The following is a 22,899-nucleotide window of genomic DNA, read 5'->3' as shown; positions in this document are numbered from 1 at the left end:
GCATGACCTCACATTAGCCCAGCCCACCCTTTACCTAGATCCTACAATTGCTTCTTCCTTAGCTCTTCCTCATTTTCTTTTTTTTTTCTTCTTTTTGATAATTTAAAAAAACCTTTTATATAAGCTAGAGAATGCAATTACAACATTCGTGCATGTTGCAATTTATAATTTAAAAAATTTAGAGGGTTGGGAATTTAAACATGACAACACGGGTTTCAGTACAATATTTTAGTTCAACCAACAAGGGTATAAGGTTTAAATGCCAATTAGAGTTCTTCATTTGAGGGTATAGCCTAGCCAGGTTCTCATCATTGTACCAAATTTCCTGCATTGTGATTTGTTGTTGGTTTACGAGTTTGAGCCCCTGTTGGATTCCATGGGTTATGGTTTGTGCCATTATAACTTTGTTGATGGTATCTTTATTCAGGTATTGTATTTTTCTATTCCATATAATCTCAATGTTTCAAGTTGTTATGTCTAGCCCTGAGTTAAGCATATATACGTCTATACATAACAACATAGCTAAGCATATATCATTAATGTTATCCCATATGCAAATTTTGACATTTTGATTACACCTATCCTGTACGCCTTGAGTTTCATGAGACATTGATGGTGTTAGTTGAAGTTCAATCTGAGCTCATCGTCAATTGTTGAAAACTTCAATTTGAACCCTGAACGCTTCCTTAGATACCCCTCCGGTGGTCAACAAGTCATGTAGATTTATATTTTAAAAGTCAGTCATTGACTTTAAAAACATTTAAAAAATGAAAATATCTTGCTTTCCCGTATTCCATTCCCATTGAGAAATCCAGACTGGCATTTTATCATACCATTCATTGGTTATTTGGGAAATTTGTATTCCCACCCTTTTGACTTACCTACTAATATTTATGTTATTTTTTAAATTATTTAATTTATCAATTAGACTCTTTAATATTATTAATATTACTATTAATTTCAATTAGTTTTTATTTATTAATTTTCAATATCATCCTCACATCTTTAAGTTATATATTCCATATTAGATTTGTGTCTTCAACATTGTCGGGTTTAATACCCAGTTTTGTCCCTCGGAGTGCGAGTCGTGTCGTAGATCTCCTAGCTAGGAGGTCCTCACTGTGTCATGAGTGGCCGTGTTCTGATGAGTGCTTATTAGAGCTTAACTCGACCACGTCCTTTACATATTATGAATAAATTAACTTTCTACCAAAAAAAAAAAATCATATATTTTATAATTGTGAAGATTTATGATTGGGAGAGGAAGAAATTGCAAAATAGAGAGAATGAAGAAATAAGTCGAATGTACGATTTATGTTCAAGGTTACTCTTGTCGTTTACAAATATTGAACTTGCTTACATTAGCACTAAGTATGATTTCCTAAAGACATTGGGATTTTAGTTTGTGAATAGTCTAGTTCATAAAATGAATAACTCAGGAGGTAAATCATTGAAAATTAAAATTGTTGCTGCTTATTTTTAAATTTTGAATACAACAATACTTGTAAATCTATTCGTTGGTTATGCCATAACATCTGCAAGATCTCGTATCTAACGGTTTACGATGTCACCATTTCTCATGTAGCTTGTAACCGACGATGCATAGGATCATGACGGCCAGCCGTCTTCCCAACAATTTCTTTCTTAGCTGTCGTTGCTTGTTCCTTCTTTCTATTCGGCAATTCGGCAATGGCGAAGTCAAGTAAGAAAGAGAAAAAGAAAAAAAAAAAAAAAAAAAAAAAAAGCTTGTAATTAAAACACCAATAGCTATTCTTCTTTGCTTCGTCTTCGTTGGAGGAGAAGTGGAGAACCCAGAAGGAGAGGGCTTCACGTTCTCGATCTACTTTGTTTCATAACCTTCTCACTTCTCCTCCCAGAACTCTTTCTTTAAAAATCTCTGAGACAGAAAGTTAAATCTCTGAGACAGACAGTGTCAGGAAAGAAGAAGGTTCCAACTTCCAAGCACAGCAACCATGGTGTCGAAAGATGCAATAGAAAAGATGCAGGGTCGCCAGAATTACCGGAATCTTTGGCACAGCGATCTCATAAGCACAATTCAAGCTGATACGCCTTGTAAGTAATCACAATTTTTCATTTTCTTTTCTTTCTCCCAATAACTATTTGGTTCTGAATTTCATTTACCTGATTGACTGCGTCTGGGTTTTTGTTTTGCAGATTGGTGCTTGGCATTGTGGTGGTATGAGTTCTGATCTCTCCTATTATTTTTTCTGCAATTTTTTGTTGCTTCTTAGTTTATCATCCCTCTTCTGATGCTCTTAAGTATAGGTTTCGTTGACTTTATGAAATTGAGATTTGACTTCAACTGAATTTCAATCTTTTGTACAATGTTGGATCATCAACGACTTCTGTCTCAGACTTTGTTTTCTATGTAGGAGCTAGCCGTCTCTTAGGTTATGATCTTGGTCTCCTCATTGTACTGTTTAGATTTTTTTTTTTGTCTTTTTGTTTTTTATTGCTCGAGTCTTTTAAGCTCGACAAGTTAGCCATGAATATCTCCTCTCAAGATGTTCAATGCATCTTTAAAGCTTCTCCATTTGCTTCTCTGCCCTTGTCTCCACTGTTAAAGATCTGGAAATCTACATAAACTTTCTTTGCCAAGGATGGGAATGACCCGAAGAATCATTTGGTTGCTCAATTTTTTATTTTAATCTAAGGGTTCAATCCTATTCTCTTCTGGGATTTACAGAGGCCTATTGAAGAACACAAATGTGGCAGCGGACGATTTTTCTAATCATACTCTGTTTTTTGAGCTTCCAGCTCCTCCTAAATTCTCTGCTCATCACTTCCTAGTATTTCATAATTCAACAGTGCACTTATTATGTCTTCACCTGAGTTTATTTAAGCCTTACTCCATGTTGTGCTTCCTTTCTTTAATTTTAGCGGACCATGTGTATCATACCTGCTCCGCAAACGAGCCCTTTACGATGACATGTCAAGGTACTTAATGTTTTATCCTCTTCTTGATAAGTTACTTGGTAATGATAAGTGATCTCGTGGCATGAAACCTGCAAATTTGTTTATTGTAGGTATGTATGCTGTGCTGGTTATATGCCATGTAGTGGCAGGTGTGGAGAAAGCCAATGCCCTGAACTTTGTCTCTGCACAGAGGTACAAAATTTATTTGATTTCAGATGCATCTTGTTGAGTTCCATGCCTTGTTGAATCTCATTTCAAAAGTAGCTTGTACATGATGTCCTTTTTTCTCTGTATTTAGGTCTTCTGCTGCTTTGGAAATTCAGTTGCTTCAACTCGTTTCCTGTTGCAAGATGAGTTCAACATACAAACGACACAATGCGATAACTGCATTATTGTACTCTCCCTCCCTCCCTCCCTCTCTCCCCCTCTCTGGTTTACATATTTTAGTGAGAGACTGAACTCAATGCTCTTCTTCCCATAGGCTTTCATGTTCTTCCTCAGCCAAATTGCATGTATATTTTCCATCATTGCAATGATTGCTGGAAATGAACAGCTCTCTGAAGCTTCTCAGATATTAAACTGTATGTCTGATTATGTTTATTGCTCGTAAGTCCATTCTTCCCTTTTCATCACCCTGTTGTCACCTACTGCTAATGCTAATGGAATTTCCTACTAATTTGAGTTTTTTTCCTTCCCCCTCCAGGGTTTGTGCATGTATGCAGGTATGTGTAGAATCAATCCAATTATGATTTAAATACTAACTAATTCCACTTTTACATTGGCTTTACTGATGTTACTGCTGAGTGTTGCAGACACAGCATAAGATTCAAATGGACAAAAGAGATGGTAAATTTGGACCACAACCAGTGATGGCTGTCCCACAATTCCAAGAGATGTCGCGGTTAGATCAGCCAGTTCCTCCGGCAGTCGGATACCCTCCGCCAGCATACGGGCAGCCATATGGTTACCCACCAGCTTATAACAAGTGATCTGTTCAATGAAGCAAATGGAGACACAAATAAACTCAACATTGAACTATTGACAAAGTGCACTTATTTTAGTTTGAGATCCCTGAAGTGAGTCCATTGATTTAATTTTCTAGGAAGAGTGGGTTTTATAGCTACTACATTTTCCTTCTTTGTGTAACTAGTGTACTGGTTCTGTCTAAACATCTTAAATTTATCTTTGAAATTCTGGTGATGGTGTTTTTGTTGAGGATATTTAGTTGTAATACATGGGGGTTTTGTTGCAAGAATATTGTTGACCTGGAAATTCTTTTCCCTATAAATGCATAATCAGATTGTTTGGACTGCACCACACAGTGCCTGAATGACTAAGGCTTGAGCTGAACAGCGGGCTTGCCTTCTGTATCACCATAAAGGCTCAATTATTCAAGAGCCCCCCAAACCCCAGAAGTGAAGTAGGTAGCCAGGTAATCCCAGATTTTCAATCTTGGATATAACCCTAGATCAGAGATGCAGGATCTCTAGAACTTAGGCTCATCTTGTCTTTTCTTGAGCAACTGTCATATGGGGAGCATACCAATAAGGTATGGTTAAAGAGAAAGAGAGAGACACAGAAAGCTCTAGCATTATGTGCCTTGGCAACTGAGAGAACCTTTTTCCCAAGTTTGAATTGGCTTCTGTTTTTCAAATTGCAATCTGATTTCAGCTGCTGCCACTTGAACCATAAACTACTTTGTAAAACAGGGCGTTTCCAAGGCCAAACGTTACAGCTGAAAGTTCCTTCTCAGGGAGGTCTTCAGTACTCTCAGTATGAGTTTCTAACACAGCTAGTTTGGTGTGGGTTAGATTTCTGCCCAGTTTGGTTTTCCCAAAGGTCAATATAATACTTCAATAACAAAATCCTCTAAGACATTGAAGAACCACATTCAAAGAAGCTAGGTAGAAAATTTTGACAGGCATGTTCAAAGACTTCTTCATTTGTCAAATAACTAAGTCATCAGAAAATCTAGAAACAAAGATAGATAGGTGACACATATGAAGACCTCTCAAGAGTCTGCAACAGAGTATAAAGGGAAATAAAGCACCAGAGAGGTTGGCCATCTCTGCATAATTGAGGCTTTCTACAGCAGAGGATCATCTGAATTGCCAGTGACACAATTTTAGGATTAACACTCTCATGTAAACAAAACTCGAATTCTTTGTTGGATGGTCCAAAGCCAGTTTAAGTTAGAAATCAACTCAATATGGTTAACCTAGACCCAGGCAATGGTTGGTGTTGAGCTTCCAATCATGAAACACAATATGTTGTAAGGACACCTCATAGACAGTCTTAACAGCCATTTTGCTATGCCAGGAACAATAAGGCTTCTATCCACCTGGTGATGATTCATCTGAAGCCCAAAATTTTAAAAAAACTTGCTTGTATTTCTCTCCACAGCTTCTGGTATGGCCATGCAGCTTTTATCATTAAATTCTATGGTGAAAGAAAGCATTGCTTCAGTTTCTTGACCTATACATCATTCCTTAAGAAAAATATATATGCTTGGTTCCGGATTGTTCAATGTCTAAATCTTATGAACAAAAAGGTTATTCTTTTCTTGAATGCTGGTTCCATTTGTTGGTTTTCCCCACATAAACCAGATGAATCTAGCAAAATTAAACAAATAGGAGTTGCATAATGCTGACAATGTAAAAATAAGAACACGTCAATGCATGGTTGGTAGAATGGTAAGATCCATACTTCTCAGTGGAAAGGTCATGGGTTCGACCCTTGCGGATAGGGGTGTCAACGGTGCAGTTTTGGAGCGGTTTCGGGCCGGGCCTAACGATTTCGGGCTGAAAAACCCCCAACCCATTTAAAAGATAACGGTTTCGGTGCGGTTTCGGTTTGGTGCAGTTTGGCCTAATGGTTTGGATTTGGTTTGGCTCACGGTGGACTAAATTAAAAATCAATATTGAAATTTACAACTCTAAATCCTAATTTCTCACACACAAAACTACAAAAAATAGAGGATGAAGACTCCAAGTAGGTCCAACGAATAAGTGATGGTATTAGCTTGATCCAAACCACCCTCCACCCTCAAAAAATAAAGAATTTAAATTTTTCTATCATGTGTAGACGGTGAAACAGCGATTAAGATTAAGATTAAGATTAAGATTAAGAGTTAAGAGTTATCAATTAAAACTTTAAAATTTTAAAATAATAAAAATAAATGAAATTTGAAAATTAAAAAGTTATCGATTAAAATTAAGACTTAGTAGTTAAGAGTTATCAATTAAGACTTTTTAAATTTTAAAATAATAAAACTAAATGAAATTTGAAAATTAGAAAGTTAACGATTAAGATTAGGGTAAATATCACTTACCTCCCCCTCGTTAACTTCATCGGTTAAATTTAACTTTTATCGTTAAATATTTTTTTAAGACTCCAAACTATCCTTGGATAAAAATATTTTTTTATTTTAAACCCTAAATTACCATAATCACCCTAACAATTAAAATACTAAATTATCCTCAATTAAAATAATTGTTAAAATCAAAATACCATAATTAAAACTCAAATTATTTTTAATTATTAAAAGCCCAACATACCTTTTTTTTTTTTTAATTAAAATTATCAAACAATTAAAAAAACCCAAAATAGTAATACGTGTTTAATTTTATCAACATACTCTTTTTTTTATTGCATTTTTAATTTTACTTGATATAGTACGTGTTTTTTTAATTGTTTGAAATTTTTTTAAAAAAAAGGGTATGTTGGGCTTTTAAAAATTAAAGATAATTTAGGTTTTAACTATGGTGTTTTGGTTTTTAATAATTATTTTAATTGAGGGTAATTTAGTATTTTAACTGTTAGGGTGATTACAGTAATTTAAGGTTTAAAATAAAAAATATTTTAGCTGGGGGTAGTTTGGGATTTTAGAAAAATATTTAACGGTAAAAGTAAAATTTAGCCGAGAGTTAGCACAGAGGAGGTGTTTGATATATTTGCTAGGTAAGAGGGGGGTAAGGATATATCCATAAGAGGGAGTGAGGCTATGCCAAGAGGGTAGTTTGGGATTTTAGAAAAATATTTAACGGTAAAAGTTAAATTTAGTCGAGAAAGTTAACACAGGTGAGGTGTTTGATATATTTGCTAGGTAAGAGGGGAGGTAAGTGATATTATCCTATTAAGAGGGAGTGTAAGTGCTATTTGTCCAGCTAAGAGGGGAGGTAAGTGATATTTACCCTTAAGATTAAGACTTAAGAGTTATCAATTAAGACTTTTAAATTTTAAAATAATAAAACTAAATGAAATTTGAAAATTAAAATTTTAAACCGTTAAACGTGTTAACACCCAACTACTCAAACTAGAGTCTCAACGTCTCAAACACCGAAATTCATGGATCATTAATTACATTTAAACAATACCAAAAAAAATTAATTACATTTAATATTTTAATTTCATTTATGTAAAAGACTAACGAACTGACCGTTCGGGCTGAGGACCCTCAGCCCAATTACGGCCCATTAAGGATCGGTTCGAGCTATAACAGGCTGGTTCGGTCCGGTTTTAACGATTTGGGTTGAAAATTGACATCCCTACTTGCGGATGACAAAGCTCCTCCCTTAAGATATAATTGAGGTGTGTACAAGTTAGCTCGGATAAACATCAGATACAAAAATAAATAAATAAATAAATTAATAAGATGAACATAACAAATGGGTGTGTGTGAGTGTCAGTGTGTGTGTGGAACGAGGAGAAATACTCCATAACAGTGGTAGAAATCTTTTCAGAGAAGGTGAATGTTTCCAGTCTTTTGACAATGCTGACAATGTTTTTGTTTTTGTTTTCTTTTGTTTTTTTGTTTTTTTTTTTTTTTTTTTTTTTTTTTTTTTTGTTTTTTTGTTTTTTTTTTTTTTTTGGTTTTTTGAGTTTTTTATATGTGCCCTACTTGTGGTTGTGGACTTCTAATATAAAATATCTAAAATACCCTACAAATGTAAAATTATTAAACTGACTTTGTGCTTCATCCCGTCTCCAATCCTTAGATAGATGAAGGGATTCTCCCCTCATACATATTCTTCCTACACCTTGTCAAAAACTACCAACCACCCCTGAAAACCAACGCTTCCACCTTCCCTCTCCAGTAGGCGATGCTGATGAGTCCAAATCCTCTCTCCACCCAGGCAAATTGTCCTCCCATCCTCTGATTTAGATGATGATGGGCAACCCACGAATTCTGATCCTCTCAACCTAGTGGGCTGTCCCCATCCTCCAATCCTCACAATTGGGCTGACACGAACCTGCCCGCATTTATGGGCAGGCCATGTATGAGGCTAGGGTGGATGACAGGCAGGTTGTCTGGGTGGAGAGAATCTGGACTTGTAATCCGCACCTTTCTGTTTTGTGTAAAATCAATTATGATTCTAAAGGAGGGACTTCTTGCTGCCTTTGGTAACAAGGAAGTTGCCATCATTAATTCAACACCCATAATATATGGTGATCTTGGTTCACCAAAAATTTTAAAATAGAAATATATGATGGTTTTGGTGCCTAATAATAATCACATGGTAATTTATGAGTTTTGGGTTTAACAAGATGACATGTGTATGGTTTGTGATTTGAGGTTCATCTAGGTCAACTTATGTATATTTAACTATATTCAGAGAATAACTTTACATATTATTTAAATAGATGAAAGATTTGATGCTTAACCTTAAGAAGATTTGAAATAGTACACATTGGAGCATACATATATTATTAGTACACAACTTAGTTCAAGTTTACCGGGTTATATAGCTTTTTTAAATAGTTAATTAAACTTTAAACAAGATTATGAAACAATTAACACCTCACTAGAGTGATATATGTTCATCAAGTTAAGATAAGCATCATGAAAAACAAAAAAAAAACCCAACTAAATTCATCTAGACACCATTACTTAGACACTTTAGAATAATAATAATAATAATAATAATAATTGCAATTGGATTTGCGTGTGACACTCATTTCATCTATGCACATGCTTATCTCATATGATCATTTATTTAACCTATAAATTTTAATTCCATTCATATTATATTATACATGTAGATATATATATGGTTGAATCTTAAGATTGGCCACAATTCACACATGTTAATAATGAAATAAAATATGCTTGAAAACTTTAAAAAGTATATAAGTATGAAATTAAATATAAAGAACTGACACTTCAATGGGGGAGTGAAAATACATATTTATAGTGGATCTGATGTTCATTCGAGCCAGCTTATATTTACCTCAACTATATCTTTAAAATATAATTTATATGTATGACAGGACATTGTCCTTAACCTTAGGAAAACTCAAACTCTTAACCTTATCGTGATTCATCACTAAGATAAATCATCAAGGCCGATCAATGGATTACTTGTCTCATTATTATATGATGGTTACATTGCTAAGAATTTCATAAAATCCAGTGCTTTTGTGTGTACTTTAATTTGCGTGTACTTTCACTATATAGAATTACCTTAAAGTTGAATGCCAAGGCCTACTGGGAAGCTTCTTCGGGACCACGATCTCAAATGTCTTTTTTTGTAGGGTGTGAATATGATACATTTTCAAACCTAGGAGATTAGGTCGAAGATTACAATTTATATCTCTTTGTACTCTCACATATAATATATTGAGATGAGCACACAAAGTGGAAATGAAGCAAACCATCAAAATAATCTATTATACAATCAATAGTTGGTAATGATATACAATTACAACATCTTGATATAATAAATTTATTAAATCACCTTAAGTTGCAAAAATATTGTCATGGCCTTATGAGTAGGGTCAGTTGTGGGATCATAGTCTTACTTTTGTTTAGTTTTATTAGACATTTCAAAGTGAGCAAGTTAGGTTAAAGATTGCAATCTATGTGTAATGGTGCTCTATATCATGATCAGTATGGATAAACAAAAACAAAGAAATGAAACAAAACACCATATAATCTATTGTTAAATCTAAAGTATCAATATCAACATTAAAGACAAGATAGAAAGATTCTCACAAAGCTAGCATGGAAGATTTATTTTTGCACATTCTCTCATATTTTATGTCATGAACCATTGAACCCTATTGAAGATTACTATTCATATATATATTTTTTTATGTGAAAGAAGAAACTAATTTTTTTTTTGTTTTGGTTGAAAGAAGAATCATATTAGGCTCTCTAGAGAATTATTAAATGTATAGCTTAAAATGGTTTATAAATGAATATATATTGTCACGAAACAAGTATGTAAATGCTTATGCATGCCATCTTATATCCCATGCGTCATTGGTGATAAACTAGTTTCTAACATCATTACAATTCATCTTTCCTTTATAAAATACTCAAATTTTAGATAACAAGTCTATCAAATCACGTAACGTTGAGAGGATCATGTCGCGGACTTTGCAAATAGTTTTTACGGGACCACAATATTACTTTGTCTAGTTTTATCAGATTTACATGATATTTCGAAGTTGAAAAAAATCAGATTTAGAAATGCAATCCATATCTAATTGTACTTCTATGCCATTAATTAACATAAATAGTAGTACAATAATAAAAATGAATTGAAGCATCATATAATCTATCTTTTATCTACTTGAGCTCTTAAATTCATATAGGGTTACTATTAGGGGGGGGGGGGGCAAAAAATACATAGCTCAGTTTGTAAAGATCAATATTTCATAATATAAGGTTCAAAGTTTGAATTTTGTTGAGATGGTCATCGTATATATAAAATTATTCTTAGGTTAGAGTATTTCAAAGTGACTGATTCTAAGGTTTTGAAGACCCATTCAAATCTTAATGAGATCAGAATCTGAAAGGGTTAGTTTGGAATTTAAAATTCTTGATGAATGCACTCGTGCACAACTGACCCCATTTCACCTATATGATATGGAGTTAAGTGTAAACAAAGTCCACTTTGTGAGTCTTAATTAATAACCTCACCGAACACTCGTGAGAAAAGTCATTAAAACGCGTTGCTATTTTTTATTTATTGAAATTACATGGTCCCCCTCTTGACAACCCCCTTTCTTTTGTGACACCCAATTATAAATACCTACAACCCCTGGAATAAATGGCCAGTGTCAAATGGAGCCAATCCTTAATGACTTCTATTCTGACCTTCTTAAGCCCCTCTTTGTCTTTTACCAAAGAAAGGGGGAAAAACAAAAATCATTGTTGAAAATATACAAGGAAGGGTTTAGGAATCTTCATGTGGTTTGTCCAATTTCAAATTTCATGTGCATTGTATCATATTTCAAAACATAATTTGTCAATGCTCTCATCAACTTTGATTGTAAAAAATGAAAAAGATTTCATAGTTTTGGATCATGTAATTTGTAAGAGTCATCTGGGGTTCAGGGTGAATACAGTTTATTCTTGACTCTTTCATTCTTTCTTTTAATTAGTCATTTAGATCACTTTAGTCATTATTCAACAATTTCGGTCTTTAGAGTCATCATTGTAGATTGTGACGATAAAAGGATTTTTTTCTTTTTACATGGTAAAATCATTTGTCATGAGTTTCTTGATTTCGGTCTTTGATTTATCCAAAAGTCATACATTTGTCGTGAAATTGAGAAAAAGTATAATGATGAAGACAGACCAGCATTGGCTTCTCATGAAATAGTCTTCTTTCCTCTTGTTGTATTAGGAACAACAAATCTGATGGACTATGTATATGTTCATGAGACATGCTATTTCTTTCATATTGTGATGACCAGTTTTTTGACCCCCCCCCCCCCCAACAAAGAAAAAAAGAAAAGGAAAATTAAGAGTTTCCAAATCTCCGATTGCTTAGAATTCTCAAAGGTACATGGGATGCTAGTAGGTGTTTGGTCAGTGTCAAAATTTTTGGAATTGATGAAACAAGTTAAATCAAATTATTTAGAAAAAATTTTAGAGACACGCATAAGATAATTGGCAAAAAGAACAAGCACAGCAAAACTAGGCCAAATTGACATTGACCCCCAAAGTGTCACATACATTTGCACAATAGTGAAAAAAAATAAAAATACACCTAAACTTATATAATGGATTCTTGTAGAAAGAAAAAGAAATTGATAAAAAAAAAAATGAAATAAATTGCTTTAATCATAGATGGACGAAAGAGGATAATTTAATTATTTTAAAATATCAAAGGAGAACGAAAAATGAGAGTTCACTTATTTAGAGGGAAAAAATTTGAGTAAGAGATAGAAATTTTCCCTGAAAGGTTTTTGTTTTTTAATATATATTTTTTTAAATTTTAATGGGCCGATCTTGATGGATCCTATCAACCGCCAGAGGCCCAAGGCTTCTTACAGTTGCTTTTTCCGGGGTTATTTTTGGAACTTTGGATGATGAGAGGAGACAAACGGCAACGGAATTCAGGAAGAAATGAAGACTAAAAGAGAGAGAAAGAGAAAGAGAAAGAGAAAGAGAAAGAGGGAGAAAATCATCATTGATTACCTGCTCCTTCTCTGCTCCCGACTGATTAGTATCAGAATAAAGAATTGCACTATCATTATCCATTGCAGAGACACCCAGAAATAAAGAAAGATTCAGGAGGTAGAAGAAGTATCACAGATTCACATGCCTATCTTTCAATCTGTTAAATTTACTAATAAAGATTGTAATTCTTCAGTATTTCTGGATCTTTAATGAATGCTTCTCCGTAATTCTAAACCAAAAGTAAAATCGAATCGAATCGAAGTAATTTGATGCCTCCAAACTAAATACCATAATCAAAGCTAAGACGAGAATCCAACAAAAAATGATCTTGCTTCCGCATTCAGAACAGAGTAGAAGACAAGATCCGATTAAGCCGGTTAAATTGCCTGAACCCAGATCCCAATGTTACGATAATCGTGAAAAATTGTCATCAAAAACTTCATCCATGGCTTAAGGCTTTCTGCAGATTCTTATTTGGGGTTTCGATTTTGGTTCCTCTTTATGAGCCCAGCTCAAAGTTTTGAAAGTCCGCCGGAATCTGGCTGAAAAATAACAACTTTCTCCCGCATAAAGAAAGAATTCGAATAAAAAATCCAAGTCTGATATGATAGCTAAGTTTCTAAGTTACATTAGAAAATTAGAAAAAAAAAGTATACAAAAACCATATCTTTTCCGGATTCTCGGAGTTTCCTCCTCACTTTATATGTACATTTTAATTACTTCCCAACACCTCTGTTTTTCCCTCTTTTTTTTTTTTTTTTTTTTCTTTTCGTCTGCAACTCAAAGTAAGTAAAGAAAAGAAGAAAAAAAAAAAGCTAGAAACTTGCAACAGAAGAGTACTCGCCGTAGAAATCTGGAATACCAGTACCAGCCCAAAGACGCTCGTTGAACGCGTCCTGCAACTCATCAGGTATGAAAGGGGTTCTACAAAGAGGGCAAGTTTTCTGATCATGATCCATCCATCGATCCAAGCAACACCTGTGGAAGATATGGCGGCAGTTGGTCAACTGTCTGATTTCTTGTCCACCTTCGAATTCATAGAGACAAACAGCACAGCTTTCCGGTGGTTCGCCGTCGCCGTTGGAGATCAAGTCATCGAACTTCACTACCGGTAGGATTTCTCGGATCAGAACTGCATAAACAGAATGAAATTCAGGGTACTGGGTAGGTCGTTCTGTCCAAGCAATGTCGGGTTCGAGAAAATCCCCCAAACCCACAAATCGAAATACCCAGCAGATGATTTTTCTGATGAAACCCAGGAAGGAAAGGGTGTGAACAAGTACCTTCGGAAGGAAAAGCTCTGTGTAACCTACTGGGAAACCCATGATTATAGCAGAGTGCAAGAAAGAAACAGAGGAGGAGAATCGAGAGAGAGAGAGAGAAAAGGAAGAGATGGGTCTTGTTGGCTTGTTCTTCTTCTCTTCTCTGGGTATTTAAGCCAAAAACGCGAGAGTGAATGGAGATTTTGAGAGACGGATTTCTCCTTGGTCTTATAATAGAATGACGGCGAAGGGACGTAAGCATTTCAGTTCTACTGTATATTTGAGTAATTAAAATTATTATATTGAATTAATTCATGGTTGCAATGGTAATTTAATAAATGTTAATTCAATGAGGCGGCTCTCCTATTCTAATGGAAAAAGCCTTCGTCTCTCACGTGTTGCACATGTCATACCTATGCCACGTCATGCTTCTTTAGATTCTTTCAATCACACATTTACCCCATATACATAGAATTAAATCTGAACCTTTTATGATGGACGATCCAGATTTAATCCTACTAAATTTAATGGTAAAATTTGTAAGATTCATCAGCCAAGAAATTTACACTGTTCAAGCCACCATTTTTCCTTTTTATTGTTTTTTTTTTTTAAAGTAATCTAGAAGATCTCAACTCTAGAAGTGGAGTTTCTTCACGGGTCTTGGCCTCTATTTTAAATTGTGAATTCATGATCATTGGATCTCAATTTTTTTTTATACAAGAAATTCTCATGCATGAATGCAATAGTTTGGGTAATTTTGACTTTTTATTTTCCCTTGATTGAATGTTTGACACATGTTCATTTTAAAATCAAAGAAATCATCTTTTATGGGTTTTTTCTTTCCATGTGAGTAGAGGATTTGGACTCTAGTTTATACAACTTGACAGCTTATTCAAATTAGTCTGTATGAATGAGAGAAACGAAAATTAGCTATCTCTTCTAGATCTTGTACCAGAAGATGAGTGGCCAGACAATTACTACCTTACCCTTCATAAAATACAGAATTATATATGTTAAAGTCCCTACATATGTTTTTTTGGCCTCCAGTTACCATCACATGTTGATCTATTACCTTCTTCTTAATGGCTAAAGGATGTCTATAATTTATACCCAAACAAAAAAAAAATGCTTATTATAGAAAAAGAATCTCGGCCAGTTCCCAAAATTGAACTCCCTTGCTCTGGGTGTAATAGTTCATTGTGATGGTAACTGGAGTTCAATTTTGGGAACTGGGGTTCATTCCAAAAATGTGTTAGACCGAATGCTTATTACCCTGATGATCGGATTCCAAGATTCGACCTGGGTTTAACCGACTGGTTCGACCCTGGGTTTAACCGACCTGGGTTTATCCAAACTGGTTCGAGCTAGTTTATTTCTCCCTTATTAACACACTCCATGAATGTATATCTAACACATGAAGGTATTGATATACATTCATAAATTGCTACCAATATATATATGTATACATTCATAAGTTGAAATCTACTCCCAATTACCATCACATGTTGATCTTTCACTTTTTTTTAATGGAAAAGAAATGTAGATAATAGAAAACAAACTCTTGCACTCTGAATATATCTCAGAAGATAGATATAATAAATACATAAATTGGTGATATAATAAGTCACATTCATAAATAAAATTTGTAACATTTTTGGTGATTTGTGAATTAAGCTGTCATGATCAGATCTTTTATGAAGAAGGAGCAACTAAACAAGGTGGCCTAGTGGATCTTATCTTAAGTTCCATTACTTTCCCATCATTCAAATTGACAGATTTACTACTATTTTCACATTCTAATCTATTCTATGTATCAACAAAGCTCATCCTTATCGCCCTGTTTCACCCATTATTTCTTAATGTATCAAATCAAATTTTTTGAAAGTTAAAAATATCAACTTGAGTATTATTGATCATGAAAATAAAACCCTAAAAACATGCCGACATGACAACAAATAAAGCAAACAGTAAATTACCCATTACAACTATAACATCATTGCTATCAAAATACACTTAGATTGCATTTGGAAAAATCACATTTCCAAGTCAAGAAAGAAATCAACTGAAGAACAACATTAGTTTTCCATTTGTAGAAGGCTTTTAGATGAAAATTTTTGAATTTTGTGAACTTGATCTGAAGATCTCTTTTTTTATCCTCCCACTTAGAAAAAATAATGATAATAATCTCAACTCGTCCCTTTAGGAAAACTATAGTTTATGGTGCAAAGGAGTGACATTTTGCTATTGATGGTATGCATCTATTTGAATTGATAGCCCAACTAGATAGGATTGTTTCTATTGATGGTATTTTACCTATTTTGAGATGATAGCCCAACAAGAAATTACTTTTCTTTCTTCTCATTCCGAGTAGTTGAGAGTTCAATCTCATTTCTTAACTTTGCTTTATTTGTAATCAATTTAATGGTGAACTTGGAAGTTGTATGTAGCCTTGATTCCACTCTATCTTTATCATCTTTTTAGAACCTATTTAGTTTAAAAATAAAAAAATATTTAATATCTCTTTAATTTTTTATTTTTTTTAATGATTGATGATAAAGGAAAATGATATAACTGCTTAACTAGAACAATTACATTGAAAAATATATTTGATCATACTAGTGTCTATATCGGTATTTTTTTTACTGTAAAACCTTAGTAGCCATTGTTTTTTTGAACTTTTGAAGAGTTTTGATGTAAAAATGGTGACCTCATTGATGTTATTGTCTCTATATAAGAGGTTTTCACATCTTTTTAACACAAAAGGTATTCCTAATCATAAGAAAACTGGTTGAGAAGAGAAAGAGAACATGAAAACCACCAGACCCTTGTTTTCAACAATAAAAGATGGAAGATGTTGGAAGAGCTTCTAGAGAATTATGAAAGATTATTTCTTTATTCTTCTATCTTATCTCTTACTAATTAATAATGGTATTGGCATTTGGAAGTATTCTTTATTCCTAAAGCTCAACTTGATGCCTTCTCCTTCTAAGAAGTTTCAAAATACCAATTTCAACAATAATATATCCCAAATTGGCCTGGGTTCCCTGATTTAATTAGCTATTAAGAATGTATGAAACGGTTTTGATCATTCATCTTCTCTTTGTTTTTGCTGTGATTGATCTTTTGGTGGGCTCTCAATGATCATTGATCATTATTTATCTTTTGTGGTAAGACGCTCATTGGAATTTGATTCTTAAAACCCCATTAGAATATCAACATTGGTCATCACCCATATTAACATTGTTGTTGCAGGCTTTCTGAAGGGATTATAGGATCAGATAGCAATATATATGACAAGGGTTGTTCTATTTTTCATATATATTGTTTGAAACATGAGTGGAAATGTGAATAATGAAACATGATTGTTTCTGCTTTGGAACAGTTGCCAAAAAGAGAAGAGCTCCAGTGTTAAACATGGCCTACAGCATCTAGTGGGGCAAAAAGTTTTAGACGAACAGAGTGCATATGGGATGTTTGAGATTATGCCAAAAACACACATTGACAGGGAAAGAAAGAGAGAAGATGAGGTGAACCATACACATACTGCCAGGGCACATAGAAGCTTACATTGACATATCATGCTGGATCTCTTGCTGCCGTCCAGTGGGTTTGGCCCCTTTGGCAACTCATCTCTTGTACTGCCACGTTTCTTACAGCCTGGTTCTGTTCTTCATTTTTTCTTAATCATACCTTGAAGCGTTGGTTCTTCTAATTTCTTCAAAGCCCACAAGAATCTCTCTCTCTCTCTAGATCTCTGTAAATAAATAAATATGTTTAAAGAGAGGATTTGGGGGTGTGGGGTGGGAGACATGGGCACTGTTACTGCCATGAGAAAGCACCATGTCAAGAGCAATGTTGGCTTTGTGATGTGTGTTTTGTCTGTGTGAGGAAAAAGTGTCTGTAAACGGTAATCAGTGGCTATAAAGAATGAATGGAGTTAATGGGTGTTGGAAGCTTGTGATTTGTCTTCTTGGGACTGAAATTTGAGTACACAAACATGTTTCTTTGAACCTTTTATTCTTCTTCCCGAAATCTGTACAGAATGATCGTATAATAGATATCATTAATTTCCACAAGAGACCAAATTAAGATCACATAATCGATCGGCTAGCACGACATGTTGAGATTTTGTTCGATCTGTTCTTGTGGGTCATCGGGTCAGACAGAATTAAAGAGGGTGACATATGGGTCACCACCATTATCAAACCTTCCTGGTTCTCCCGTCTTGATTGTCTCATTCTCACTGTCACTGCTACTCCACTCAATTTAGAGACCAATTAAGCCCATCTCGGACTAGGTTAATGGGATCATTAAGAGCAGGCTTAGGGAAGAGCAGAAGGGGAAAGCAGAGAGAGAGAGAGAGGACAAAAGTGTGCTTGTTGGGTGATGTGAGGCTCTCTGGCCGGCCAAGAATGGGGTGAGAGAGCTCCTCAGTGGACCCAAGTCGGTGGGAGTGTTGTTGTGAAATGACTTTGATGAGGCTTTGAGTCTTCAGAGAGCAGCAGCAGCAGCACACCATGGAGGACCTGACTGCTTTGGTCTCTGTCTTGTCCGGGGGACCTACCTTTCATCTGGTTCACACAATGTTAGACTTTTGACCTTGACTCTCAAGTCAGGCTCAACATGTTTGCAACGAGTCCAGATTCTCCTAATAGTCTATTTCTTCACATTTCTTTACCACATTAAATTTAAAATTTATCTTTCGAAGTGTTAACAAAAAAAAACCACTGGGGGTGGTGGTCTAGTGGTCCCAAGCTCACTTCCAAGTGGTTTGGTATACCTCATATCCTAGGAATCCCCTCTGCTCTTCTGTTTCTTGCATTTGACAGTTGTGTGCTCTTTGCCTAGGCATGAGTGCTACCGACTTTTGTGGACTATACTAAGCTTCCGGTGGGGCTCCGCTGACGGAGCCAGTAGCTTTGCCCTGGTAGTGCACAGGGTTAATGCTTGCATAGATTGCACTCAATAAAAATCCGAACATTGAGTAGCGGGAGGGCGCTAGATCACCTCCCCACTGGGGGAACACGTACAGCTAGCTAAAGCTTCTCGACCTCACAATAGATGTAAGGTCCATGTTTGAGTATTGATAAAATAATTCAAAGGTGACACTCCTAGTGAATCCCACATGCGCTTTATCACTATCATGTCGTGGAGAAACATTATGGGAACAGTATTTTTTTTTTTTTTGTGGTAGAAAACTAGATTAAATTGAAGGAGACAAAGGCTCTGGATGGGGAACATGCTCCCTCAACCGGCAGGGTTTGCCAAACCACGCTATCTCGCGTCGGGCTCGGGCCAAAGGTGAGTCACAACATTGGCATCTCTTGGAATATAAGAAAAGAACAGTATGTGATCCCTTAACAGGGAAGTGATCTAAACTCTAATATGTAGTGAAAAAATGTGAAAATAGTACAAACTTGTGCCTCGATGGATAGAGGATCCAGACTCATCTTCAGCATCAGCTAGCTAGTGACCTCCTAATTGTTCTTTCTCTCCCTCACGTTCTCTTTATGGTCATGGATAACAAGATTTTGCCCACCTTCTTGCTTCTCTCCTTGAATACTTTTCAAGAATTCAATTTCTTCTTCTTATCTGCAAATTCTTTTTTGAGTCAAGTGTTGATAGAATCACAGGGCCATATTTCCCTCCCCTTCCCCTTCCCCTTCCCCTTCTGACTCATCAGTTTGTAAATGAGACCATAACAGAAGCTGTCCAGGTTAATAAGTTAAGGGATGAACTAAAGAGGCAACGTCTGACAGAAACTTTGAACTAAATATTACTTAATCTAGTAAATCAAGGTGATTAATTGGCAATTTGCAACATAAATTAATTGCTATTGCAGGCAAAAGTGCAGTCACAGATTCTCAATCTCTTACCATGTCTTCCCTTACAGTAACAAGGAAGATGCAACAAAGTACATTGATCATTTGCCTGATAAGAGCTGATGTGGCCCATGTGAGTTTTATTCTTGCTGTACAAGAGTATGATTTTTTTCTTCTATCCCAAATCAATGTGCTCTTGAATAGTGGTGACAATTTCTTATGTAAATACAGTAAGAAAGTGTAAGATCAAAGAAGTTTTTAGATCTAAAGGAAAAATCGTTTGAAAGAAGAAAAAAAAAAACCTATACTTAATTTCCTCACCCCTCAAATAAAAAGGAAAGCTTGTTGTGATGGATGATCAAATTTGAGCAAATCCCTCTCCACATCTCATGATGTTGGAGTGGGTGGGTGGGTTTCATTTTCATAATTTGATAGACATTAATTTTTGAGTAGAAGAGAGAAGGGTTGTTAAGTATCAGAATCATTGACTCTGATTTGAAAAAAACCCCAAATCTCAGTGAAGGGCAACCACCCTCTGAACGCCTATCTCCCTGAACTAAGTCTCATGCTTCAACTAATTTCTTACAGATATTGATTGACAATAAGTGAAGTGCACCGGGGTGGGGCATGAACCCATAAGGTGATGTTGGCGATTCTTTGTAGCTACTCTCCAACCTTTTCTGTTGTGTAATTAAAATGTGATTTTGTAATGGGTTCTGTCTACTTCAAAATGTGACAAGACAGGAAGGAGCCTTGGGAGCCTTTCCTTTCTTCTTCACACCTTCAAGTACCTCAAAATCTGAATTGAAATCACCTTCAAATACAACTTTCAGGTTTTGTGAATGGTTTTCTTGTTTCTCATTTCTTACACGCATTTTGGACTAATCATTATAGGGTGAGAGATAGTGTGAAAGTGACACTATACATAATACATCAAGGTCAAAAGCCTTTGCCCACTTAGATTTGAACTCCTGACCCTCATGACCCTCATATGGGGTTGGTCTTTTATCAATTAATCAGCCATGAATGAGAGATTTTCTATACTCATCTTAGGTGATCAGAACTTTCAAGAATAGAAGGAAAGAGAAATCATCGACCTCACGACAAATACAAAAAAAATCATCTACTGTGCACAGCAAAAAAGCAATGTTATATGCCAAATAACAGGCTAAGAAGAGTAAAAAAATTACAAGGCTATTTTGGACTTTTCTAAATGGCTTTCTTGTTTCTCATTTCTTACACGCATTTGGACTAATCATTATAGGGTGGGAGACAATGTGATAGTGAGAGTATACATAATACATCAGGGCCCAGAAGCCTATGCCCATTTAGATTTTGTTACTTCACATTGTGTTGCCGACGGACATGGGGTCCCATTCTTTGGGCCTTGAAATTTCTTTCTGTTTGGGCTTGGGCCCATGAATAGCTGTGACTTAAGGTTTCTAAGGACATACATATATTCTCTTGTAACAAAATATCTGTAATAGTTGTTTTGAGAAGAATATAGTGAAAACCTACTACTGGATGTAGCCTCATATTGAGGTAAACCAGGATAAAATCCGTATCTCTTTTTATCTTGTTTTCTGTGATTGATCGCTCTAATCCTAACAAATTTGAACTCCTGACCCTCACGAGGTGTTGGTCTTTTATCAATTAAACCAACCATTTAGAATTAAATAAGAGATTTTCTATACTCATGTTGGGTGATCAGAACTTTCAAGAACTGAAGGAAAGAGGCATCGATCGACCTTGCGACAAATACGGGATTCAAAATGAAATCTCTCTTCTCATCTTAGATCAGTATTTTGTATTTATACATCATTTACAGATACATAAGACATAATATAAAAATACAAGGGAATTCAAAGAATTATATCTAACACTTACCCGGTTAGAAGTTTTATTTTCAATCTCATTTACCTGAACTGAATCTTTGTATAAGCTACTAGGGTTTTGGGGTGTCGGGTGTTGATTCCAATTGCATTCAGATTTCTATTCCAGTTTTTCAAACCCTGGGTGTAATAGAAGTGAAAGACCAGTCTCATTTATTTCCTTTAAGATGGAACATTGTGCAGTGGAATGTGTGTGGAAAAAAAGGTGAAATAGAAGCGAAAGACCAGTCTCATTTATTTCCTTTAACATGGAACATTGTGCAGTGGAATGTGTGTGGATCATCTCTCCCCACAGTTTTACAAATTCGGATCATCACCCCTGACGAGTGCTCCCCGACAGCTTTACCACCACAAATTTGGTGGGACCCACCAGTAAAAAATAAAAAAATAAAAAAACCCTCCCATCACCCCCCCTATTTTTATGGTGGTAAAGCCGTCGGGGAGCTGATCCGGACTCCAGTTTTACAACCATAAATTATGTGGGGTTCACAAGAAAAATTAATAAAATATAATTATAAATAAAAAAAAAAAAAAACCTCCCCCATGACCCTAACCTTGTGAGTCCCCCTGTAATTCATGGTCAATAACCGTCAGGGAAGCACAAGGTGGGGGAGACGATCCAGAGTCTAGTGGAACGGTATGTATCAAGAAAAATAGTTCAGAAATTGAATTGTTAATTAAAATCAAGGGTGAACCCGCTTGGTTTGGGCTGATACAGACGAACCATACCGGCCGAGATCAATTTTATTACCTTCAGAATCCGATAAATTTTTAAAACTTTGTAAGGCACAAAGATCTGAGAGAAATATGAGCCATCAGTGGGGAAATGTCCATTTCCTTGTAGACGTATGACATGTGTCCTAACATCACATCAAATTGTTGATCTCCATTTATAAGTAACATCAAAGAATTGTGATTAAGTTTTTTAAAAAAATAATGTAACTTGTAAATGGACTCAACCTTTTGATGAGATATTGTGACACATGTCACACATCTACAAGGAAATGAATTAGAAATGGACTAGATATTGGTCCTCCTAGTGATGGATTAGAATACTTGCAACCCAAAGCCCAAAATTGGAGGAGCATTTTCCTTCTTCAACCCAACAAGTAGGATCATTTCATGGGCTCTGGGCCTGAATCAGCCCACAAGTATTTTTCTGGACCTCCTTTTTCGGAAACTAAATTAGAGAATACTGTTTTCCATGTAATTTTATGGGTGTCAATAAAACCTTGTCAGCTCAAATTAGCCTAAACCCGCCTTGAGCCAGGTCAAGCTTGGCCCGACTTTTAACTTGAACGGCAGGTTTGGATTACAAAATAACTAACCCTAACAAGGTCGGAGAGGGTCTGAATTTAAAGTTTAAGTCCTTCGAATAACATGGATCTAGATTTATCCGACTCAACCCAGGCCCATTGACCCCCACAGCAAATAATTTCATTACCACCTTGGCATGGAACTCGCCGTGAGTACTTTTCTTCTTGGCATGAAACTCGCCATAAGTAAAAATGATGAACATCTAGCAATGGAAATTAGGTATAAAAAAGGCTCCATTATTGTTTTATTTAAGT

At 35.3% G+C, this 22,899-nt stretch overlaps 2 protein-coding genes across 2 annotated transcripts; one reads left to right on the top strand and one right to left on the bottom strand.

Annotated features, from left to right (window-relative positions):
* The first annotated feature begins 1,746 nt into the window (after positions 1-1,746).
* On the top strand, positions 1,747-4,279 carry LOC149029932 (uncharacterized). Its single transcript, XM_089151964.1, has 8 exons — positions 1,747-2,073; positions 2,176-2,197; positions 2,902-2,958; positions 3,048-3,129; positions 3,236-3,331; positions 3,419-3,543; positions 3,641-3,659; positions 3,750-4,279. Exons 1-8 carry the CDS (start codon positions 1,974-1,976, stop codon positions 3,924-3,926), a joined length of 678 nt encoding a protein of 225 aa, XP_089008090.1. The 5' UTR covers positions 1,747-1,973; the 3' UTR covers positions 3,927-4,279.
* Positions 4,280-12,931: 8,652 nt separating this feature from the next.
* LOC149029931 (brassinosteroid-responsive RING protein 1-like) lies at positions 12,932-13,786 on the bottom strand. Its single transcript, XM_089151952.1, has one exon. It carries the CDS (start codon positions 13,675-13,677, stop codon positions 13,168-13,170), a length of 510 nt encoding a protein of 169 aa, XP_089008078.1. The 5' UTR covers positions 13,678-13,786; the 3' UTR covers positions 12,932-13,167.
* Positions 13,787-22,899: the final 9,113 nt, after the last annotated feature.

This window comes from Hakea prostrata, chromosome 1, assembly GCF_041222555.1.
Source record: "Hakea prostrata isolate BN-2017 chromosome 1, UWA_Hpros_2, whole genome shotgun sequence".
Taxonomy (NCBI): Eukaryota; Viridiplantae; Streptophyta; class Magnoliopsida; order Proteales; family Proteaceae; genus Hakea; species Hakea prostrata.
Note: the sequence above shows the minus strand (reverse complement) of the source record. Positions and strands in the feature narration are given on the sequence as shown.